General features: G+C 39.0%; 1 protein-coding gene across 1 annotated transcript in view; it reads right to left on the reverse strand.

The window, feature by feature from the left end:
* Window positions 1-392: 392 nt before the first annotated feature.
* The window catches only part of LOC134178125 (integrator complex subunit 8-like), a 30799-nt gene continuing 4606 nt past the window's right edge, over window positions 393-26585 (reverse strand). The window contains exons 8-31 of the mRNA XM_062644918.1: window positions 26409-26549; window positions 25661-25753; window positions 25459-25602; window positions 20168-20407; window positions 15810-15880; window positions 15674-15755; window positions 15524-15608; window positions 12632-12774; window positions 12468-12578; window positions 12266-12414; window positions 10960-11015; window positions 10805-10905; window positions 10651-10741; window positions 9899-9971; window positions 9799-9832; window positions 7023-7091; window positions 6907-6965; window positions 6727-6848; window positions 6570-6673; window positions 4183-4233; window positions 2876-2949; window positions 2758-2822; window positions 2655-2698; window positions 393-624 (exon numbers count right to left, since the gene is read on the reverse strand). Of these exons, the coding sequence (XP_062500902.1) occupies window positions 499-624; window positions 2655-2698; window positions 2758-2822; window positions 2876-2949; window positions 4183-4233; window positions 6570-6673; window positions 6727-6848; window positions 6907-6965; window positions 7023-7091; window positions 9799-9832; window positions 9899-9971; window positions 10651-10741; window positions 10805-10905; window positions 10960-11015; window positions 12266-12414; window positions 12468-12578; window positions 12632-12774; window positions 15524-15608; window positions 15674-15755; window positions 15810-15880; window positions 20168-20407; window positions 25459-25602; window positions 25661-25753; window positions 26409-26549 (2328 nt within the window). The 3' untranslated portion in view covers window positions 393-498. The remainder of the gene's footprint in view (window positions 625-2654; window positions 2699-2757; window positions 2823-2875; window positions 2950-4182; window positions 4234-6569; window positions 6674-6726; window positions 6849-6906; window positions 6966-7022; window positions 7092-9798; window positions 9833-9898; window positions 9972-10650; window positions 10742-10804; window positions 10906-10959; window positions 11016-12265; window positions 12415-12467; window positions 12579-12631; window positions 12775-15523; window positions 15609-15673; window positions 15756-15809; window positions 15881-20167; window positions 20408-25458; window positions 25603-25660; window positions 25754-26408; window positions 26550-26585) is intronic.

A 26585-nucleotide genomic window follows, 5' to 3' on the forward strand; every position in this document is an offset into this window, starting at 1 on the left:
TGGTACAGTCATCTGCCATAGTTTTCTACCTCCAAATAACAGAGAGAGAATTGGCAATAATTGCAATGGTTGATCGTTTGGCTAAACACTGTTGCAAGCATTCTGCCTTTGCAGAATCTGATATTCAACTCTCAATGGCCTGTTCATGCAATGATAGACCATGACTAAGATTATCTTTGTTGTTCTCTGAAACGTGTTGAAACTGAATTTGCTCAAACATTGATATATCCAGTAGGTATGTGCAATCATGTCTCTTTCAATCACTTGAATTTAGTTGTACTTGATTTATTAATTAACACCCACAAATGCAGTCACATCATTCATTGAAAACGGTTTTTGAATTTCGATCGTAACCTACAATGCCCCAACGTTGTCCCATCACCACAACAGTATTATGCAACACATGATATAGATATATCGCAACATCAGACCTAATTGTTAACTGAATAGAAACTTCTTATATTACGGATGTTGTTCCACTAACAGCACACGATAATGTCAGCAACCTGACAACAATCGATCTGCTAACATTCTAAAAAACTTTCCTTTTCTAATGTTTGCTGCTTGACACAAAACCTCGGGTAGATTGCAACTGTTCAGCTGTGCTTGACTTAGCGCCTGTACCTTCACAACAAATACATGAGACATAGAGCAAGCAAAACATACACAACTGATTCTAAATGTGTTTAATGTCTAAAAAAAACACTACCAAACAAAGTCTACATAGTGTTGTCAACTTGTGTGATATGTATAGATGTCAAAATTGACAACTCAGTCCATCATCATAGAGATCATGCATCATAACATGGGAGATGTGGGTGTGACAGACAACATTTATGTAAACATTATTACCACTCTCTACTATTCCTTTCTCCCTCTCCCTCTTGACCGTCCCCTCTTCTCCCTTCCTCCCTCCTGTCCCTCACTTCCTTCTCCTCCCTCCCCTCTCCCCTCTCTCCTCCCCTCCCTCCTCTCCCTCCAACCCTCTCCTCCCCTCCCTTTAATCCTTTCCACCCTCTAAATAAGTTTTCGATAAATACATGTAATCTCTAACGCAACAAGGTACAGTAGTGCTGGAGTTATTAATCTGAAATGATAATATAAAATCTACACCAAAATTGTGTATAACAGTTATGTAAAGTCTACACTGAAGTGGCGTACAACAGTAACACAAGAGGCATTTGGCTCTTGTAGATGCTTCCAACTATAGATTTATTGTATCTTCCCACTGAGTATTGTATAGGGACAGGCAACACCTCCACTAGTTACGAAATTGACTTGGTCTCAGGTGCGAGAAAGGTTGGATGCTTCTTGTAAAGTCTTCTCAGCTTCATTTTGCCAACGAGCAAACATTTCAACAGAAAATGAACAAAACAAGTAGTCAAGCTCACGAGACTTCCACAAGTGCTCAGTGTTCTTCTGATGCTGTAAAATTGGCTGTTGTGAGGCTCTTCAATATGTACTTCTCTCTAAGAATGTGCAATGGTGACATCCAACAACAGTTCATTGAAATCCTGATATTCAAAACTGCAAAATATGGTTTGATTTATCTCAAACTGCTCCGTGAGTTTTTCTGACATCGAAAACTGACTGACCTCAACGTGTCAAACACGCAGCCAAGCACTCTGTCATGTCTTGGATTATATACTAACAACTCATTTGCAAGTGAAAAGTGATATCCAAGACTATATTGTGAATCATATCGGCATTTCCTCCCTGGACACACGAGTGCGCGCGCACACACACACACACACACACACACACACACACACACACACACACAGACACACACACACACACACACACACACACACACAGACACACACACAGACACACACACAGACACACACACACAGACACACAGACACACAGACACACAGACACACACACACACACACACACACACACACACACACACACACACACACACACAGGCAGACACAAATGGACAAATGTTAAGCCCTCCACGTCATTCATGAATGACGTCAACCTTAAGGTCAGTTGCAGAGATAGCTCCCCCTGCCTCTAGAGACACCTCCAAGCGCTACGTGGAGGGTTAGGGCCAGCGCTACAATCCCCTGGAGCTTGGCCAGAGTCATCCAGGGGCACTGACTATGGCGCAGCTTTGGGACTGGACACGAAGGCCCACAAGTACCCGTCTGCTGCATGATGTTACTGCCAAGCCAGCGATCATGTCCACCCCAGTCAATGACCAGGTACTCATTTATACTCCTGAGTCGAGAGAAGCAATTGTGTGTAAGTTTCTTACTTAGGGAACTTATGCCATAGATCGCCATCACTGTGACTTGAACCTGCAACCCTGCAAGGTCCTGGATGTTTCATTCTCCAAATGCACTCTCTAACCAATTGAGCTACCACACACACACACACACACACACACACACACACACACACACACACACACACACACACACACACACACACACACACACACCCTGCATGTATAATGCACACCCCAATCAACAGTATGAATTGCTCACATTCGACCACTCACTCACCCGAGTCTACTAGCTGGTATTTAATAGAATTGACAGTCACAAATAATTGACTACCAAATAAAATGACCCAGATTTAACGTAATTCACTACATTTACTACCATAGACTCGCTGGCAGACTACTTCAAAAATCTTACTGCAAGAGCTCTTTTTTCTTGTTGTCCATGTTTTGTATGCATTTCTGTAAAACAAAGTTCTTCTACATTATAAACTGAACACAAACTACATAAACAACTATACTGATCATAAACTCTAGTATGGAGACATCCCAAACACAGTCATGATAGTCTTCCAGAGATCCTTGACTAAACAATGACAGAAAATTGATTTCAATTATCTAAGCAATCAACTCTCATACCTAAATGCTTGTTGCAAAGACTTGAATGCAGTATCATGATCAACAGGCTCTGTGCATTGACAAATGACAGCAGCCTAAACAGAGAACAAATTACATGCAACAATAATCATTATATCTGATGTACTTATTACAAGAGATGATTGAATATACACAATTATTTTAATGAAACCGTAAATTCAGAAGCAGCTGAATAGTTCATTAATTAAGCATCACGGTCATAATAAAAACTGTAAACATACTACAATTAAGTCTCGCAACAGCTAGATGTCTTCATTACAAGCGATACAGTAAATTTTAATTCTGTAATTCAGACCTTCAAATTAACTGAATTCTAGGTTTGCAAGACTACTCACAGTCCCTTGCTACTGGTGAATAAACTGCTCAGGTAGATCGATAGGCCACACATAGTCTGCAGCATGCTCTAATTATTAAATGAAAACTACCATTGCACAAAAAAGTAAAGTTAACACTAGCAAAAACTAAGAAAATCTTACATTTAATTGATAGACAGTGAAACCTGTGAATTATGACCACCCAAGAGACAGTTTTGACCTGCCCCTAATTCTCAGGTGGTCCCAATTGTCAGACTGAATTTTGTACATGTAAACCAATCCCTGTACACCATGTTCGTGTATTGTATTAAATAAACTAGATCAATGTATACATAGAGATGTAGCCAGGACTGCATGTAGCCAAACACATGAAAGCAATCACTATCCGACACCAGAAATAGTTAGGCAGTACGTGCCGTAGATCTCAGGATGAATATGACAATCACACAAAATAGCCATCAATGGTTAGACTGCTTCAATGTACTCTGATTCTTGACAATGGCCTTCTTGATCACATTGCAAGATGAAAACGTGTTCGAATGCAACTTTCCCATGTCGCTTCAAGCGAATAAAGCTTAAGCTGGTTGTTGTGCATAATGCAGTGCTTGATGCAAGCTGCTGATCTCCAGTCTACCTAATGTTTCTTCAGTTTATCAGCCTGATCTGGTTCTTCATTGCTATCATTCTCAGCACTATCATTCTCACCATGTCTGCATTTCAAAGGTCACAACATACGTTTGGGCCATAAAATTATGTTCACTATTCGTAATTCACAGGTGCCTGTTTTTCCAGGCTCCAAATATATGCAAATCTATTGAGTTTTCAAGCGACTGTCACCAACTATCCGCACGTCTTAGATGCCTGCATTTACTGGGTGGTCGCAAAGACAGGTTCTACTGTAGTACATTAATTAGATAGATGGTCTCCTGATGACACAATACAACATACGGTACGGTGATTTAAGATTAGTAGTACCTGCATGTGCATTCCAAGTACATTGCAAATTTCAACTAGTCGAAAGTATATCTAAACAATCAAGAAATAATTAGAGGTATGATACAGTTCATAGCAAATGATATGTCCAACCAACACAAGTAATATAACCAAATTGACGTTTAATGTCTAACTGTATTTCTAGTCAACAGCGTTATTTTTCTGTATAAATAAATCCTGCCAGATGTTTAGTCATGACTTCATGTGAGTGTCTATCCAATTTCCATGTCTACAATGTAGCATGCAAGCTAAAAGTAGTCAACCATTTGTACCCATCAAGCAAGTTGTCCCAAGAGCAAGAATCGTGTCATGTTCTCTGGATTATGTTATTAACAACAAAAACATCATCTTGTTAAAAGTTCTGTAGTTTTCATGTCAAAGTTAAAAACTGTCAAAATTACGACCACATTGAATAACATCACTATCAACATTAAGAAACGGAAAAAACTATGAGAAACGTACAAATTTGTTTACCTAACAAAGAGCAAACGAACCAGTACTAATTAACATGTATTGACTCTTGACAAGTTTCAAGTTCATGTCAAAAAGCTTGGTCATGTGTAAAGTGAACTTACAATTCTGCAGATGTGACAAAATCTATGCCAACAAACATGTGATTAATATTTAAAGCGTTGATGTAGAGACTAATCAGAAGCTGCAAGAGGCAAACCTACTTATTATAAACGTTACAAGTGTTTCAATGTTAGCTACAACTATCAATGTACCTTTGTTCAAGCATTCTCCAAAGAACCTTGCACAACAGAATATGGTACATTACTGGGGTGCTACTAATGTTTGAGACCATTAATGCCTATCTTTGTGAAGATTTATTATACACTCATCCCCATTTCCAACACCTACACTGTAAGCACATATTAACCATACACAACTTTTTGTCTGTCTCATTTAAGTTAAAATGTCTGGAACATTTGCTACACCTTTGACTCAATGACACTCCCACACATACTGGTAAAGTAGGTACATATGTATGTATGACTCATGAAGTATCTAACAGAACGTATGACAGCTGCTGTCTGCATCTCAGGACTAGAGTCACCAAACCTCCTTTTGCTTGACAGGTAGGAGTCAATTGTTCTTCGCTTTGACATATTGACATACCTATTGCTCATGATTATCGGTAATGGGTGTTTTAAGTACAGTCTTGGTGCTGCTCTGGCACAGCAAAAATTGGCTTGGCACTACATGCAGTGCCATAGCACCAGATGGGCACAAAAACTAATGTATAATAGCAACTATCACCTTCCCAGTTCTTAGATTACTAAATAAAATATTGACAGATGTCCATAAATGTGTTTCCATTCAGTCCACATCAAAGACCCTGACAAGAGACTATTTATGTTGTGTGAACTGTCACACCCAAATAAGATGTCACAATCTGCTAGAACTTAGATTCTAGAACTACTGCTTTCCAAAATAGTGCTATACTGTTGTGCCATCAACTTCATGTGCAACCAACCAACTTCCATTCTTCCTTACGAATCCACATATCGTACTGCTGCCTTTACTTTGTACTTCTCAATATACTAGTACTTTCTCAACTTCAAATGACGACTGACCAGTTTTTAGTCTTCTGAAAATTGAGGCAACGAAGGCAGAGTGATCAGCTGACAGTGGCAGGTTTTATCCTTCCATCTGTCAATATAACTAACAAAGTTAACTCTACATTCTTAATTAACTAACTCGAAATTAATTTGTAAAGTTCCTTAGTATCTTTCAATTCTATATTTCAATGCTCTGATGCTTTCTGGTTATATCTGAAACAATTTAGCAACACATGCCAATTGGTTAGCTATGTATGCCTGGCTGTATTTATTTTCCGAGATAACAACTTCCCTTTGTTTCCTATTACCTTTTACAAATATTTTTCTAGTTCCTAAAAATACACTACTCAAAAAAATTAAATCATTAGACAAATTGTCATCTGAAAAAGATGATTCTCAATTGAATACTGTAAATATAGCAACTCCATAAATAAGCACTATATCTTTTCCAGCTGAACTGGCAGCACTAAAAATGAAAACGATTCTATTTGCCAATGTTGCCATATTTTTCTGTGAAGGACAAAAAATACATTTTTAAATTGTTTTCAAAGACCACATCAGCATTCTGAAACAGCGCTTAAATCCAAAGCATCTGTAAGCAAAACTAACAAAGAGTAGAATTAGTATTGCGTAGCCAGACCCTCTCCCATAATGCCATACATCCGAGCGACAAAGGAATCCTTACTTGCTCAGAAGCATAACACTGCGGGTAAGGGTCTGGCTATGCGAGACTATAGTACAATTAGGTAAAAGTTTTGACGAATACTCTATACCACATATAAGAAAGAAATACACATTAACCATTACATCGTTACTCCAGATATCAGGTGGAACTTCTTTTGCAAAGAAATTTGAAGCTGCAGCTCCTGCCTCCAAATAATTTTTCAATGAAGGTCGATAATCTCGTTCCACTAACCACAAACACAGTCCACACAAAATAATACATACGCAAGAAACTAATTACCGAATAGAAGATCTGCTCTACTTCGAAGCCAGAAAGGATTTGGTCCTCCAACTTGGATTGCCCTATTCAACATGCTCATCACAGTTCCATTGACATAGTCCAGTGGCAACTCACAAGATACTCTGTTTGCACAACAAACAAACTCTCAACACTAAAACTTATGCCACTATTGTTTCTTACTCATTTGACCACATATCTGTGTGAAGTGCTACAACAAGGGGAATATTACCAGACATGGTCTTCCCCACAAACAAACAGTTAAACAGATATAGTTTTCAAACGAAGCTTCAACACACCTTGCTTAGCCTGATCAAATTGCTCAGCTTCACTAGACATGAAATAAGCAATGAAAGAGCAGTACTATCCTAAAGGCAAATGCAAATAAAACTTCAAACACTATACAAGTACAAGCTACATGCAATTAAATACACAATATCAATCACTATGATCCATACTGAGTTTAAGCCTAGGTCAGTATAGCAGTCAGTTGCCATTAGCAGAAACGCTATCTTTCTTGATTTGTCAAGCTGTACCATGTGTGGTTGTCATCAAAAAATTTAAAACAAATACCTACACTTGCACACAAATAAGCAATAAACTAGATAATGATGGCAAGAATCGACCATGTAAATAAAACCACATATATTAAGTACCCTGTTGTTAGCAGATTAGCAATAAGCATCTTAATCTCAAGTCATTAGATTGCCAGTACAGAAAGTATCCCATAACAGTGCAAATCATTCTAGTAGTACATTTTTAACAAGTGTAAATCCAAACTGTCTGCAATTAAACCATAACGTTTAAATTATTTGCAGTTCTGCACACCTGCATTATTAAATTGCTTTGAAGTTGGTAAGTCATATAAAAACACTGCTTGAATCAACAAGAATGACTCACTGACTAGATCAACATTTCAACTCATTCTTTGCACCATAGCAATCATTAATTCAATTAAAACTTTGCCAATTTATTAAGCACAATGTTGATACATTAATCTCATTAGCCAAGCAAATCTAGACAAAGGCATAGACCTGCAGTCAACTACCCAAGCTGTAAGATCAATTGGTTGAACATCTATGTATATGTCACTACTAACCAACTCTTCTGACAGACCTGTTTGATAAATGCCTTACTCTATAACACAAGCTGACACACCATGAACAGAAATCAAATGCCAGTGAGTCTAATATAGAATAATAGACAATACAAACTAACAAACGAAGTTTGTTTGAGGTCTTTGTCAGACAACAGAACAAGTCCGAGAGTATCTAGCATACTGTCCTATATAAAATTAGCACCATCTCCATCTATTTTCATTTGGCAGGTTAGAGTCAATTCAGTGTATAGTGTCTTCGCTTGGAGTTTCCCAACTCAGCAACACCACTTTAGTTATAATATTATTCATTATGATAATAATGAATCAAAAACAAGCATCGATTCAGTTATCCTATCACAATGCTATTTTGTTTCTGGTGCATCTTTCAGTTTGGGCTTAAACATGGTCGTTGTTCCAAGGATGGCTAGGCAAAGTCCCTTGCACATTTCACACCATTTTGTAGAAATAAAGCATGTGACAACACGGCACGATTACCGTTCACAAGACATAAGGACAATGCCAGAGGCCAGCACAACTTGGACCATGTTCACACGACATTCTGAAGCCAAGTCAAACTGTGTTGGCCCGGTTACTAGTGCTCATGTGAATGGGATATAAAAACACCCATTTCACACACCAACTACAATGGTCTAACAAGGCAAAGAATCCAAATTTCATTTATTTTGAAAGTTGGGGCCTGTTAAAGTATTCACATTTCAGTAAAATAACAGTAACATCAGACCTCTCAACTCTTCTTCGCACCAAATCGTAAGACTGTCTTGTAACCACACCCATTAAATGATGTCCAAAGTAGGCGTTGGCCTTGCTTTACGTTTCTGTGTACGTGCCAAAGTTTTGCCTCGAACTTCCATGCAAAGCTAGTAGCTACCCTGCCTGAATACCCCAAATACAAGCAAGCTGTATATGAGAGTCTAGTTCAAAGAATCTGCTATGTCCAGAAAGACGGGGCTACACAAAGTGACTGTCAGAGTGTCTCACAGTAGGCTTGTCAGGAGAAAGGACTGGCAATCGTGAGAATTGGGCACAAATTGTGAGATCATGAGACATGTCCATAAACCATAAGTCTCACGATAAAATCGTGAAAGTTGAGACGTCTGCCACATTGCAACTGTGATACTGCACAGGCATACACATGCCATGACCAACGATTAACCACAACAGGCAGTACCAATATATACATGTAACAAGTTAGAGTATTGTACCCTGCCGTAGAATCTCACTGCAACCAATGCTGCCAACTTGCTTAGTGAGCTGTGACCGGCACAATCGAGCGATTCCTCATCTCAACAAGCAATGAACCCTTTCCAGCCACAAAACACTGGCATTGCCAACTCTGGCAAGAACACTGCTGCAATTATGTCAAATACCAAGACCGACGTAACTTACATAGATATCATTTGATCACGCACATAATAGGCATTTTCTCACAATTCAATTCTATTCAATTGTGTCAAGGTGATGTAACTGTCATACCAAAGAGCCCAAATGTCAGTTTACCAACAGTGACGAAAGATCGGATATCATTTTCTTCAATGCATACAGTAGGGTCAACACTGAAAGTAGTGCCACTGGTATAAGAGCTCTTACGTCATCGGAATAAGTTCCTCCAGGATGTTAATTATCAAGTACTGTCATACAGTCAAGTCTGTTTTCAACCACCTAAAGTTTAATACATAATGGGATTCACAGTATCTACCAGCAGACAAGCTTTAACCTGCCAAATATTTCATTCAAGCTGGGTAAGTTACTAACTGCAGTCCAAAAAAGCAGATATAAAATATCTCTATTAAACATACTGCACATGCCCATTGTTGCCACCCTCTTGCAACCGTTACCACACCTGTAGATATAAAAAGATACGTGGCCTAACATTTCTCAACAGATCAAACCCTAGCAACTGTGAATATTGCATGCATGGCTATATTACTATTGCTAACTCACAATATGCATCAAACCTTAATTTGATTAGAGAATTTCAATAATGAATGGCTGCAAAATATAAATTAACAAATCAGTGATGCAGAAACAAATCAGCATAAGTATAGCAAGACAAACCAGGAAGTTGGCTTCCTTCGTTCTTCCTCTAGCTGTTCAGTCTTTCCCAAGTCTCTGCTCAAGATCGCCAAAACTAAGAAAAACAATGTAAACGAAGAATTTCAAACAGAATATATAAGATCGAAAGGTAATTTAAAGCACTCATTATTATAATCTACACCTGATGTTTGACTATCTTATCTTCCACTGAGAATGGATTTCAATGTAACCATAGACCAAAAGTATACACCCCAATTCCTGATCATATTTACATACATACATGTATGTGCATAAACCCTAGTCACTACAAATTTCTAAACAATGCCTAATTACACACCCACATCATAACAGTCAGTTGATTAGTAGTATCTTCAAGACAAGTGTAGTGTTTTAACCGCATCACTTACTAAAAGTTGTTGGAAAGCTCCAGTCACTAGCTAAGGACCACAGAAATGAATGTTTGTGTCATATGTACAGTTTATTTATAGTAAGGAACCCCTTAAGCAAACCAAGATCAAGTTCAACAGATACTACATAATTTCCTTCAGTCTGCTGCAAGCATTAGGCTGTGTTTCTGAGCAAGCAGTACTCGAACAACAGTAAGCTGGAATGTGCCATGCCGTTAAAAAACAGCAACTATTGAAAATCAGGCATTACTACAATACATCAATGCTACATGACTTACATACATTGCCTAACATGCACTCTATATAAGTGAGTGCACATAATCTTCATATGGAATGATGGCTAAAAATTACAGAATTAAGTATTACCTAATTTCCACAAATGAGATGAAAATCCCCGTAAAGTCAAGTCTTGTGAAGCAAAAACAAATTTACAGCAACAAGCTAACTGGTACCATAGCTACAAAGCAAAAAAGCAATTAAGTAAACACAACTTCATGTCTAATGTTACTTCTCATCTTACTTCTCCATTGTATTGGTGCTGATCAATTAAAAAGTCCCAATCTCGACTGTTCAGAAGACACACTACAACCATCTCCACTAAATCTTGTTTGGCCCCACTCTCTAAGCAGTACAATAAGCAATAACCATAAATCACAAAATGAAACCATACTTTACCAGCTGAATGGGCAACTTGAACAAAACATCGTGCTCTCTTCAACAACTGAGGATTCCTATTGTTTCACACAAGCAAAATCAATGGATACATAATAAAGAGGAAAGCAGAGACGAAAGATGAGAAGAGAGAGATGGGAGTGGAGATAAGAGAAAAAGAGAGGGGAAAGAAGAGGAAAGAAGAGAAAAGAAATGAGGAGAAAAGAGAAAACAGCAGTACAAAGACAACAGATTCTATTCATGAAGAGAGTCGTAGACTCTGTTAACAGTTTAGTAAAATGTCTGGGCTGGCTGTTTAATTAATGTTGAAAGAGAAATGCACATGGATAAGATCAGTGACTGATAAAATATTTAAAGTAACTGTTCTGTTGCCATAGGTCTTATTGTGTTTGTGTTAATGTTAACGTTGTTTTGTTTGTTGCCCAACTATGGAACTGCACTAGATATGTTCTAGTGCAATATTTATACATATTTCTGTTTAAAGAATCTATAAGACCCAGTTACAAACACTACTGATTATAAACCAATCATATTGCACACTGTTCAATTATAATTGTGACATTTGTCAAGTTGTGATGTTGTTATGTGAAGTTGTAGATGGCACTTGAATGTTGCCACAATCTAGATCACTGTTTGATTGAAACTAGGATTTCATAAAATGTTTCCATGTACTGGTTGAAGTGATTGAGAACATATGACAAAGTCATTGTATACGAATACCTTTGAAGAGAGATGCTAAATGTAGTACATTAACACCATGCTTGTGAGAACACCATGATTCACAGCGTTGCATTGCAATTTGGGTCGACATTGGGAGGTTCACAGTAGGGGGTATCGTAGAGTACCATTGAACTCGAATGCTGAACACCGTTCAGAATGCTGAACTACACTGAGCCATGATCTGGAGCACCAGATCAATCAGGTTATCAAACGCTCATTGTTTTCACAAATGACGTACATTTGACTTGAACAATGAAAAAACAAAATTCTTTTTGACATGGCTGCTGCTGCTGCTGCTGCTTTTGCTGACAGGAAAAACACAGTCGACAGACATGAGCAAGTTAAAGAACATTAGCATTCCTAGAGGTGCAAATCTAACAGACAGTCAGTGTGGAAAGTGGCACTTAACACTAATAAAAAACTAAGAAGTGTAAAAATCTTCGAATGTGGGTCAAAGTCAGGCTAGAGGCTTATTTAAGCCTTGAGGTAATAATCGAGCAAGTACGATATTAACTATTTGCATTACAAACAAACCACAAAGCAGAACACTCCAATCATCATAAACACCAACATTTAGACAGTTTCTTACACTTGACGATAGTCTGATGCTTGTGTGTGAAGCAATTGAGCAACCAGAAATTGTTGCTCTAAGACATTGATCACTTCACTCTGCTTTGATTTACATTTGTTGATGGTCTCTATTGCTGCTTGGAGTAAAGAAACAGCAGAATCATATATCTAAAAAACAATCCACTCAAAAAATACATTTTAAAGTAGCTACTAATGCTTACTTCCAACTTAAAACAGTGCTGAGCTTTTGATTGAAATACACAACATAACTGCCTGACATAGCTATCAGGAATTTGTTTTGAAACATTAATGTAAGGATGGTTGCCATAATGCTATCCACAAAAACCAGTGTCTACAAACAAAGAGGAAGTTTTAAAACCCTTACCTTGTATAGAAGTATGTCTGCCTCCTCGGAATTATTTACAACATGTGTAAGGTCACTAATCAAATTATGAATATGAGATGGCTGAAGAGTTTGACTGAGTTGATCAAGAAGAAACCAAATTTGAGCTCCAGAATCAAAGTGCTCTAAGAACAAAATTTCCTCAGAAATGCCAATGACTCAACAGGTGTGTGTGTGTGTGTGTGTGTGTGTGTGTGTGTGTGTGTGTGTGTGTGTGTGTGTGTGTGTGTGTGTGTGTGTGTGTGCATGCGTGTGCGTGCACGTGCGTGCTGCACCAAAGTCAGTGCCCTTCGATCCTTTGGCCACGCATCAAAGGGTTCGTCAGCACGGCCTAAACTCCAAGTAGCCCGGGGGCCCTACCTAGAAATAGGAAGGGGTGCTATCTTCAAAACTTTCCGAAGGGCATATCCATTTGTCCGTGTGTGTGTGTGTGTGTGTGTGTGTGTGTGTGTGTGTGTGTGTGTGTGTGTGCGTGTGTGAAGAAGGGCAAAAAACAATTGGATTTCTGAGCAAACTTTGGATTTGATTGATAAGAAGCGCATTGCTCACATCCATTGGATGCGTTCTCAGGCTAAACAAGAATCACGTGCTAAATATACTGAATTGCAAAGAATGGTAAAAATGCATAAGGACAAATAGGAGTGGCTAAATTGGGAAATGAGAAATTTAGAAAGTGATTGTAAACAACACAAGCATGGCAAATTCTTTAGGAAACTCAGGAAGTTTGATAAAGTGTCGGTGCAGCCCCCTGGTGTGATATTAGATTAACACGGCCACAAATTGTTGACGACTGAAGATCAAAAGCTCGTTGGCAGCACCACTTTGAGTCAGTGTTGAATGTGACACGTCCAGTTTCTCCTTGTTCAGTTCCTGGCATTCCACTCTATGATGAAGAAATTATAGAGGCCATTAGAAAGTTGAAGAATGGTAAGGCAACTGCACAGTCTCTCAAAGCTGCACCACCTGAACTTGTTGACTGGTTAATTGAGATTATTCAATTGATCTGGAAGACTGGTAAAGTTCCTCATGGAAAGATTCAGTTCTGATTCCATTATTAAAAAGAATGACTGTCTGGTATGTGATAACTATTGTAGGATATCATTACTCAATATTCCTGGGAAAGTCCTTGCCAATGTTTTGTTAGGTCGGCTAAGACCAGTGATAGTACCTTCTCTTTTGATGACCAATGCGGTTTTCAACCTCAAAGGGGAACAATTGAACAGATTTAGGTACTGCACACCTCAAAGGGGAACAATTGAACAGATTTAGGTACTGCGCCAAGTCATTGAGAAGGCTGTAGAGCACAGATCTAACTTACATATTCGTTTTGTTTACCTCTCAAAAGCATTCGACTCTGTACCAAGACACGCTCTCACAACATTCTCAAATATTCTGGTATAGAAGATGAAGTGGTTAGATTGATTGTTGACCTGCATGATGGTACAGGTTGTGTTGTACGAAATACGGGGAAAATCTCATCAAGGTTTGAAGTAACCACAGGTGTCCATCAAGAGTGTGTGTTGTCTCCAATCTTGTTCAAATTGTTTATGAACAGAATTATGCGTGAAACTGGTGTTAAGGGTGGTGGAATTGAGATTGCTTACAGAACAGATGGTGGCCTATTCATGAACTATCAAGTAAAACCTGAAGGGACACAAAGATCAAAGTTCCCATGTATGCTGATGATTTGGCTCTAATAGGTACATCAAATAATGAGTTGCAACAGATGGTGAATGCTTCCATGAAGCTTGTATGAAATGAGGTATGAGGATCAACACTGAAAAAACTAAAATCTTCAGCATTGGTGTGAAGCAAACATCTTGCTAGCTGGTCGTGTTCTGAGATTGTTTCCGAATTTGCTATCTGAACAGCATTGTAACTAAGTCTGGGGATTGTCACACAGAGGTTGTTGAACATATTCAGAAAGCTAGCCGGACATTTTATCTTGGAAACGTAGAGTTTTCACAAATCGAGGATTTAGCAAGAACACGAAACTGTGAGTCCTTAGATCACTAGTAATGCCAGTTTTATTACATGGTTGTGAGACTTGGGCAATCACTCAAGTACATATTTGAAGACTGACCACTTTTCAGATGTGCTGTATTAGATCAATCTTGAGTGTAACAAGACTGAACAAGATAAGAAATACCATCTACTTGAAATCTGCCAAAGAAGAACCAAATGAACGTCAAATTAAACATCAAAGATTACAGTGGCTTGGTCACTTAGAATGAATGAACGTCTCTTGTCCACAAAAGTTGTTGCTGAAAAGCAAGTTACATAATATCAATGTCCTCAGCATGATCCAAAAAAACAGGTGAGTTGATACCATACAACGAGACCTGGTATCATTGAATATTGACCTGGCACAAGCCAATGACCACAAGTCCTGGTGAAAACTTCTGCAATGCCGAAGCCCATAGTGGATATTGGCAGAATTCCAGGTTCCAGGTGTGTGTGTGTGTGTGTGTGTGTGTGTGTGTGTGTGTGTGTGTGTGTGTGTGTGTGTGTGTGTGTGTGTGTGTGTGTGTGTGTGTGTTACCGTATAACCGATTATTTCTGCGATCATGATATTTCTGCAAATTCTGCAAAGAAATCACTAAGTGCACAAATAAAATTCGCAGATACTTAGACCTATCTACGGAGTCTCATGCAGGAAGTCACTGTTTCGAGACATGTATATGTGTACAATGTAACACGTGTGTACCAGTAGCTGTCTTCCTGGTTAGAACGCAGAAACTTAATTCGCAATAATTAAAATTTTTGTCTAAGTTCTCAAATTCCAGAAATTTTTTACAGCAGAAATACCGGTTATGTGGTAACTTCATATACAGCGACCAAAGACACCTTTATCAACCATCCTCCAGCACTTACTAATTTCTACTCTAGGAAGTGGACAAATTGTGATGTCAGTACTTGGACTTTTTTCTCTGCACACTCCCTCTATGATCTTCCAGTCCTAATCAAGAGCAAGGAGTTTATCAAACAAAAATCAAACCATTTCATATACACAGCAAACTTCACCTCTTCACTGAAACACTTGCTGACATTACTTTGCTGTACTACAGATAAAACATCGTGTTTCCGAAGTCTCAAACACAGTTCCCTACTTTCAGATGTCATAAAGTTACCAACATATTCAATCCACATGACAAAATACCTCAACAGTAAACCCACTGATTTTTTGATAGTTACATTTGTCTCCATTTCTCTGACCAACAATGAACATGCCTATAGTTGTAACAACACGATATAATTAACCAATCCAAACTGATATCATACAGACATGGGCATAATTATGGAGCCACCCTGAGCATGTGACTTAGATTTAAAAATTATTGGACTTTCTCAGACACTGCAAATACATGCATCTACAGTGACAGCTGCACGTTTTAGTAAATTAAAACAAGTCATAATGGTAAGGTAATGGCTTTGATTTTGCCATCCTCATATTTGAGATTGGAGGATGTTTGACCTGTTGAGATACACGACTGCTTCTTGCATGCTGTCAGTTCAACCAGTAAATTTGAAACTTAATAATCAAAATCATTTTCACAAAGCTTCTAAACAATAAAAAGACTTTGTTTATGTCAGAAGACATACTCAAAGATTAAATAGAGACTATATGTTTCAGTTTACTTGCATATTGTGAGTCTGCTCTTGTGACGTCGCAATATGGACGCGGGTTGGACATGGTAATGCATGGCGGCAGTGGATAGTCTGGTCATTCTCTTGATCTTTTTGTTGCTATGGGTTGTCAAAACGTCAAATCAGAACAATATAAATACCCACATAGCATGATTTGATGTAGAATCAGTGGGTCATCAGGTGTATTCACAAATCTTCAGTGTCCTGTTGATTTCCATGCTTCAGCTGATATGGGGAGTGGCTCCATAATTATGCCCATGTCTGTATTTCCTTATTTAGATGCTGCAGTATTTATTGCTTTCAATATATGATACAGCTTAATTGTATTCGCATATTGGAGGTACACTAGATAAATTGTTTAGCAGCATTGTTTAAATAAATAATGTAGACCCGACGCAGTAAACGTTATAATTGAACTCCACAACCAGGTAAAAAAGCAATGTTGCAAAGTTACTTTTTTAACTTCCCAAAATGTTTTGAACCAATCGCTTTCAAATGTGCTGTCAAGTCATTCATGTCAAGCAAAACTGCACAATGTTTGGTATGTAAACAAATGAGATTTGTCGAAATCGACAACTCAGTCCATCATCAAACAAAACATACTGTAAGATGTTCTTGACCACTCTGATGCTAATTCAATAGCAATGTTGATTGCTTTCAAACTTTGCTTTGTGTGGCACTTACAATGGCACTTACAACAGAAAGAAATTAGAGAGCAAAGTCTAAATGAGAAAATTTGGTATCAAGTGATGCATTAAATGTAGATATCTATCTAGACAGTCCAACAGACAATGATGGCTGAGACAAGTGTACCTACTGCATATTGCACTAGTGATCAATTCTTAACCACATAGCATATAAAATGATAATATACTCTATATGCTGTATGCTAATTAAAAATGTGTTGTAGTTGTTCAATTACATACCTCCTTACGAAGAGTTAAAAGTGCCCGCTCACGAATTCACTCGCACATGCAGACACACCCATGCACACTTGAAATTGTGTCTTTATTCACACATTAACCATTTACCAGTTTGAGATAGCTGTTGAACGACAAAGCGATTTCTCAATCTTTTCCTTGTTGCACGTGACCCAAAAATGGGTCTGGAACTTCGATAGCTGCACGATCCGCATTGTTGGCGCCATCTGGCACCTCTCCACGGCTACTTCTAAGCTCCGAGTTTCGGATGCCATCATGATAGTGCGACAATGCTCTGGTTTCCTCTCATTTCTGGGTCACGTGCAACAAGAAAACGATCGAGAAAGCGCTTTGTTGTTCAACAGCAAGCTATTTCAAGATGGTAAATGGTAAATGTGCAGATAAGGAACCTAACACACTTGTCGTAGCTTTCTCAAAATGTCAAGTACAAGGAGCAAAACTACCGTGGATGCCTAGAACGCGCTTCGCATTTCTCTCTTATACTAGGAATAAAGACTGTATGTCATAGAACATGGTGCACCCTAAGATGTTCGCTTGCTTCGTTAGGACACAACTTGAAATCGTGGCATGTTTTCAAGTTTGCGTGGGTGTGTCTGCACGTGCGCCGTGAATCGTGAGTGGGCACCTTTAATGCTTCACCTGCAAACCTAAATAATGAATATTGGTTTTGAAATTGTTAATAGCCATGTAAAAGGTGTAGCATAAACCAATAATTAATTATAATTGCTTGCGAAACGTGGCAAAAAACAGGCTTCATTATTCCAACACCCTATAATCCAACACCCTCACTTTCTGACAAGGTACACGTAAAACCAATTTACATGGACACTGTGTACATATTCGTTACCGATAGTACGACAGTCGCGTTAGCCTGACAAAAATCCACAAGACAACAGTAGTCGAAATAATCCTGAACTTGCAACCCTGATGGGTCCCAAATGTACACAGTCTATAGGATGACTCTCTATCCAACTGAGCTATTATAGCACCACACACACAGACAAAGACACAGAAAGATAGACAGACAGAAAGACAGACAGACAAACAGACAGAGAGACAGAGAGACAGACAAAGAGACAGACAGACAGACAGACAGACAGACAGACAGACAGACAGACAGACAGACAGATTAGCAACACGCATGAGGTTGGGTCTTGAAATGCCCCTCAGTTCTGTTGTCCCTGTATGCGAATGCGACAAAGACATTGATAAAAACGGCTATCACCTTCTCACATGTAAGACCGGCGGTGGGCCAATATGGACTCACGAGACATTGTCTAGTGTTTGGAACGACTGTCTACAGCATTTGAAGATGTCCCATCAGTGGGAACCAAGGAATCTTTACGTTAATAGCGACGACCGCCCCGACATCGTTGTCTTTGACGCTCAACAGGGTTGTGACATTGAGCTGGACATCTCGGTGGCCCACCCATGGGCACTACATGTGATCTCTCGAGCGGCTCAGGAAGACGGCGTGGCCGCAGCTACCCGTGAGGTCAAGAAATCAGAAAAATACGCTAAAGAAAGGGACGTCTGGGGCCTCCCCTCCAAATGCATCCCATTAGTGTTCGAACACTTCGGACGTTGGGACTCAGAGGCAGCTCAATTCCTACACCGCCTGTCACTCCAGTCTATAGACAAAGATGGAAGAAAGAACAGTCATGAATTTAAGTTATTGTGGCGTAAAAGCATGTCGGTAGCTTTGCAAAGGCGTAATGCTAGCGTAATTAGCAGAAAGTTGGCAAGACTGGGACATTCTTCATTCGCACGTAGTTAAATTATGGCGTCGGCCGTTTGGGCCAGACTAGAATGTAGTAGTGTTGTTCTTTGAAAATATATGTATTGACAGACAGACAGACAGACAGACTACCAAAGTAGTTTGCATTAAACTAAAGCTGAACTCAGTAGATTTCTTGTATTTAGTGTTAGAAATGTAACGTAGAGTTTGTGTTTCAATAAATGAAACAGGCAGACAGACAGACAGACACAGACACAGACACAGACACAGACACAGACACACACACACACAAGCACACACACACACACACACACACACACACACACACACACACACACAAGCACACACACACAACTGCAACATTTCATCAGCCAACACTAGCTGTAAACTTAACCATGTTGAGATCTCTGAAACTTGCCTTGATTACTCAGTAAGTGCCACAATGGATATGGCCAATCCATAGCAAGTCTTTCATTCAGAAACTCACAGACAGACTATTTAATCAAGCTGCATAGAGATATGTTCCTTTCACGCAGCTTCATAATTTTCCTTCTGTCTTAAATTCATGTCAAACGTTTTTAGTTGTTTGCACTTGCAAGTCCTAATCGTGACTGCAAATTTCTTTGGCCGTCCTAGACACTAAAACCATGTTGACTATGTCATTCTATAGTGCCACACTCTGTTCTACTGCAAATGGTCAGGTTCTTTGGCATAACTAAGAAACATATTAGCCTCATGTTAAGTTAATACCAATTTAGTGAACACTACGTGTAAAATTTCTAAGAGTTGGGCCAAAATTAGGAATGGAGGCTTGCTTAAAATTGAGCAACACTAAAAAAGGTGAGACACATTACAATTACAGTAAAATCCCTAAACTTTAAAGTCCAAGGTTCCACTGCTAAAAGTTTGGGACTGTACAACCACTCTTCCATAAACAACTGAGTTCCAGAAATAAGTTCTTACTAAACTCATATCTAGTCAAGACTGTATGACATTTTACACTCGAATATGATAAGCTGTAATGAAATAAGCACTGTGATTGCTGGAAATCTGCATAGCAATTCAAACTAAAGTTTATAGCCAACACTTCTATGACAACATATTTGTTTCCTTCTATCCAATAGACATAAACACTTTTTGGTAAAGTCAGATAGTAGTTGAGATTTACAACTAAGCATTCAATAATCCTACCTGGCAGACAAAGCTCAAATCTTTCGTAATCTGCATTGATATTGAGTCCTCAAACAGTGACCAGAATGTCGATGGAATTAGCTGACAGTCAATCACAGCTCGAACAGCATTGCACAAGCACACTAGTCGATACACACTTTGCAGGTCTGCTACCTTAGCCAACTCCTCCTCTACAAACTGTCTGTAATCTACAGACAATTGACGTTTCACAATGTCGTCCATCAAAACATCTACAATACCCTACAACACAAAAAAGTGATGCATAAATGACAAGGCACAATTCAGGTTAATTTGCAAATGTCAATTTTTGGTAAATGAAAGATTGCATAAACACAGAAATTATGTCACAATTGCAGTCATAGTAGCTATGTATCTCACTTGGATTGTCTACTTTGCCATTACGTTTACGTTTAAGCTTAAGCACACATTCACAGCAAAGTAGCTAACAATGAAAGCAGTAATCAAATTCTTACTACTGGAAGACATTGTGTATTTACTACTGCTACTTAAGAGACCGTTGTAGCTACGGCAACGTTACCCTTGATGCTGGTGCTGAAATTGTACTACTACTACTACTACTACTACTACTACTACTACTACTACTACTAGATGTCGGATCAGCTTTTCTCTAATAAGATCTTCTGTTTTGTGCATTCGCGGAAGTAGATCAGCCAAGCACAGGCCTCTAAAATGTCATGACATGGATTTAATCAACAGTGAGGCTTGCCTCACTAAGTAGATTGTGACGTTGACTTAAGTGGGTTTGTTTAATTGAATGGATTGATATAGTGTTGTGTTGAGTGCCGTTGTAGTGGCTTTTGTAGTATGGGCATGACCGGTGGATGCTTTTGCTGAGTACTACTACTACTACTACTACTACTACTACTACTACTACTACTATACGTATAGACCTATCAAAGTGGACCTGCTGGGACTCATTGAAAGTGAGGCCCACCTAGATGAGTAGGTGGTGACTATAGCTTGTGATAATAGTTAAGCATACAGTGTAATGACGTAAAGTAGTAACTGACTTTTAATTGTTTGTTTTGCTGCGTGCGTATATCTGTCACTTATAGTGTTGTATACTACTACTACTACTACTACTACTACTACTACTACTGAGAGAACTGGTGTATTTGAACAATCAAACGGCATCTGCTAACACACTACTACATACTACTACTGTATGTAAAAGCTTCCTCTATAGCAACAAGTTTCTAGGTTGTAACAACTTTGAGATAAACAGTCTTCTATAATCTACTTTCTGCTGCTTCCAGCAGAATGTTGAAGTCCCTTGAGGTTCTGTTACTACTACTACTAGAAATGTCAAGGCTGATTAGAGCATTTGCAAATGCTACAGCATTGGAAGGTATTCCTCTTAGGGCAGTAGTAGTCCTGCAAGTGCTTCTGCTTCAAAAGCCCTCTGCCAGGTCAAAGTCACATGAACATATACGAAATCTTCAGAGACGTTTGGAACTATGGAAAAATGAAAGATTTGAGGACTTGCTGCGTGAAGGTCGATCACTTCAACAACGTTTGCATAAGTCATGCCATGTTTCAGAAGAACAAATAACAAGAGTCTTTACACGTCTTATGATTCAAGGCAAAGTTAAGAGTGCATTACGGTACCTATCAGACAATGCCAAAGGAGGTGTTTTGTTGCTTAATGCAATTGTTGAAGGGAGTGGTGGTTTAACTGCAAAAGAACTATTGCATTTGAAGCATCCCAAACACCAACCAATATGTGAATCTGCATTGCTTCGTGTTCCTGTCAATGACATACCAGCAGTCATTTTTGACAGTATTGATGGCTCTGTTATCAAGTCTGCAGCTTTGCGAACTCAGGGTGCTGGCGGGCCTTCCGGAGTTGACTCTGTTGCATGGAGAAGATTTTGCTGCTCCTTTCACAACCAGTCCACAGAATTATGCAATGCATTGGCTGCTCTGACAAGACGCATTTGTACAGAATTTGTTGACCCAAGAGGAATCCAAGCACTAGTAGCTTATCGACTAATCCCATTGGACAAGTCTCCTGGTCTACGTCCAATTGGTATTGGAGAAACGTTCAGAAGGATCATTGCCAAATCGATAATGTCTATAGTGAAGGATGATGTCTGCTGTTGTTCAGGGCCTTTGCAAGTGTGTGCTGGTCAAGAAGGAGGATGTGAAGGAGCTGTTCATGCAATGAGAGCAATATTTGAAGATGATGCTACAGACTGTGTTCTGTTGGTAGATGCAAGTAATGCGTTCAATGCTTTGAACCGTCGAGTTGCTTTGCACAATGCTCTGTTATTGCAACAGCTTTAATTAACACTTGCAGAGTTGACATATTGATGTATGTGATTGGAGGAGAGACTATACAGTCAACTGAAGGTACTACACAGGGTGACCCTCTGGCCATGTCAATGTATGCGATTGGCATTAGTCCACTCATCACCAAAGTTATGGGTACGTGCAAGCAAGTTTGGTTTGCTGATGATGCTACTGGGGCAGGATCCATTAAGAATGTGAGAAAATGGTGGGATGCTATTACAGAGCATGGACCAGAATTTGGCTATTTTGCTAATGCTGACAAAAATGGCTGATCGTGAAAGAGAACAAGCAGGAGCGGGCAAGAGATATTTTTGGAGACACTTCTGTTCAGATAACAACATCAGGGAAGAGACACCTTGGTGCTGCTCTTGGTAGTTCATCCTTTGTTGAAAAATATGTCAGCAGAAAGGTAGATAAGTGGGTCATGCAAGTAAAACGCTTGTCAGAGATTGCATTAACACAACCACATGCTGCTTATTCTGCATTTACTCATGGCTTGGCTTGTCAATGGTCATACATATCAAGAACTGTCGAAAACATCTCTTCCATGATGCAGCCGCTTGAGGAAGCCATTCATGATTATTTCATTCCTGCCATAACCGGCCAGCAACATTGTAGCCAAGACGTGAGAGATTTGTTGGCTTTACCTTGTCGATTTGGAGGTTTAAACTTGACTAATCCAACTCACACGTCCGATGTTGAGTTCAAGTCTTCTTGTCGTATCACAGCACCATTAGCAGCTCTCATAATACAACAAGAACAGTGCTACAATGTCGCTGTCAAAGCTGTTCAGAAAGAAAAATCTGCCACAAAATTTGAAAAACCGGCTTCTCAGAAACAAGCTTTAGTAGAGATAGAAGCTAATTGCCCAGCATCTATGAAACGATGCATTGAACTTGCCTCTGAAAAGGGTGCATCAAATTGGCTATCCGTTTTACCGGTTGAAGAACATGGTTTTCATTTGAGCAAAGGAGATTTTCGTGATGCTTGTGCATGCGCTATGGTTGGATGTTACCAAATCTACCTTCAAAATGTGTCTGTGGATCTGCTTTCAACGTTGACCATGCAATGGTATGTTCTAAAGGTGGCTTTCCGACACTAAGGCACAATAAAATTAGGGATATCACTGCCGATCTTTTGACTGAAGTGTGTCATGATGTAGCGATAGAACCGATGTTACAACCTCTGACTGGAGAAAAGTTTCAGAAGAAAACAGCAAATATGTCTGACGAGGCTAGACTTGATCTTTCAGCGAGAGGAGTCTGGACGAAAGAAGACCGTGCATTTTTTGATGTAAGGGTATTTTACCCAAACACATGCTCCAATAGTCAAGGCTCTTTGAGATCAGCATTCAACATCCATGAATGTGAGAAAAAACGTGAATATGCACAGTGAGTACTGGAAGTGGAACATGCCAGCTTCACACCGTTGGTTTTTCCTCTACCAGTGGCATGGGCTCTGAAACTTCCACCTTCTACAAACATCTTGCCAGTTTAATTGCCAACAAAACTGAAAAGAAATATAGTTCAGTGATGGAACTTCTGAGATGTCGGATCAGCTTTTCTCTAATAAGATCTTCTGTATTGTGCATTCGCACAAGTAGATCAGCCAAGCACAGGCCTCTAAAATGTTATGACATGGATTTAATCAACAGTGAGGCTTGCCTCACTAAGTAGATTGTGATGTTGACTTAAGTAGGTTTGTTTAATTAAATCGATTGATATAGTGTTGTATTGAGTACCATTGTAGTAGCTTTTGTAGTATGGATATGACCGGTGGATGCTTTTGCTGAATAAAACTACTACTACTACTACGACTACGACGACGACTACCACTACCACTACTACTGTGAGAACTGGTACTACTGAAAGACATGGTGTATTTGATAAATGCAACAATATAACATTATTAATAATATAACCATGGTATATTTCAATTACAACCATCTATGTCGTACAACAGCAATAACACATGATGCAACTATTCCCAATAACGCTAGACATAAGTAGAAGTTCAATATGCAGCTAAAAGTCTCTAACATCTGGCTCTCAGGAGCTGCCAGCTGAATGTTCAAGTCTCTTGTAAGCTCGGCCATAATAATTCGCTGCTTGTATTTCCGACATTTGTCTTGTGTGTCGTCAATATGCAATAGGAAGGTCAGTGGTACGTTGTTAAGTTGGAGCATTGGGATAAAAACTGCGACATCAAGGCTTTCTCCAGTCTGCCTCCCCAGAACCCAAATGAGAACAAGTCAAGACGAGCCTCTTAATCTATGCTGTTGCATCGCATGGCAAATATTTCTCCTGTTCAGGGATAAAGCTTAGGTTCTATTTCAATAAAATTACATTCTTTGGAAAGTAGATCTCCAGTGACATCTCTAATGCTAACCCTAGGAAAGACTCTGAGAAGTTGACAAAGTGCAGCGACTTGTGGGTGAAGATAAGCTGTACGTGACAGTGCCAGACATTGGTTGTTCTAGTTGGGAGCTTGGGCATGGTGCACACAGGTATTGTGACGGTTCGAAATCATTCCAGGTCATCACAACCTGCAGCATTTACAGAAAATAGTGCTTCTCAGATCTGTTTGGATCCCTCATAAAGTCATGTCTTCTGTCTAGACAGCGATGACGATCTAAGCAACTATGAGGTAGGGTTTACTTCCGGTGCTTACAAGAGACCTTACAAACCAGACTGAGCTGGCTGAGCAAGACATAAGTATAATAACCAACAAAGATGTCTGTAAGACTTCAGAGTACACAGACGTTACAGTCTCAGAGTTCAGGATCTTGACTGTTTAGATTACATATAATTATGTATTCTATTTACCCTTTCTTCCTTAAGTACCAAACCGTTCATGTGCACTCTTTTGTACGGGTGTGATTACCCTCATTATAAACTAAATAGAGTGCTGTGGAGCACTTGGCAAATCGACTTTAACTGTACTATGTTACTTATATTAAACAAACAGCCAACACTTACCTTGTAACTCTGGTGTCTACTTTGTTCAGCTCTAAACATCAAATCAGACTGTAAAGGTGACTTCACATCAGAACTCAATCCACATGCACATAGATAACCAGCCAATTTACTGTGGTCAACTTCAACAAATGAATGAGTTGCAACCTACAAAAACGAAAAACACGTTTGTGTCAGTTATCATAACAAATATCTCATTCATTACACTCGGCAATAGTTTCTGACATGCTGTGAAGAGAGACCTTGCTTTGTCAACTTCTTGATGCAAAAAGTGAAACTGACCCAAATCAAATGCCACCTAGTTCAATGTTACAATAATATTGATACAGTGTCAACAACAGCTAATAATTACAAAGTATTAAACATCAAGTTCAAGTTTTAGATGCCAGCAGTAATCTGACCATCAGTATCGAGAGCCAGTATTAACTTATATAAGACCAAAAGTAAGCAAGCACGTCTATCATTATAGACCATAAAAATTCAAACCCTATCCAATAAGCCACTGTCTGTCGCAACAAGAAACATAGCTTCCATTGTTTATGGTAGGTGCTTGCTGTTGTAAACCTTGTGTGATCACAAGCAAAGAACTGGAGATAAGTCTCATGATTGTTAAAGACTTCCCCAAATTGCAAATTCCAATTAGACATTAGACAACCACAAGTAATGAGGTTGTTCTATTTCATGGAAATATAATTGATGTAGGAACAGGATCATTTACTGAATGGAATATTTGTAGGTGACTGGCTTTGTAATTACCATATTTCTGTAACAATATTAAGCACTAATTTAGAAAGCTATTAGTATTAACTAAACTAGTACATTTTAGCCCTTGTAAATATATAAAGTTATGCTGTCCAGCATTTGTCTCTAGCATTTGCCTCTGCAGTTTTTTCATGACATGTTGTATAATTCACACTGCAACACAGATAACAACAGCAATATCAACATTATACCTGACAATGTATTGCATCACAAGGCACTACACAAGATGACTCCACAAGACCAGATGCAGTAAATGTTGGTAAAGGAAGAGATTTCTGTATTTCAGTTGCTTGAGATAAAATTCTTAAAGCGTGTGGTGTAAGTTGTTCCAACTGGTGACAGCAAAATCACAGGTTCCAACAAAACGA

Source organism: Corticium candelabrum, chromosome 4, assembly GCF_963422355.1.
Source record: "Corticium candelabrum chromosome 4, ooCorCand1.1, whole genome shotgun sequence".
Lineage (NCBI taxonomy): Eukaryota > Metazoa > Porifera > Homoscleromorpha > Homosclerophorida > Plakinidae > Corticium > Corticium candelabrum.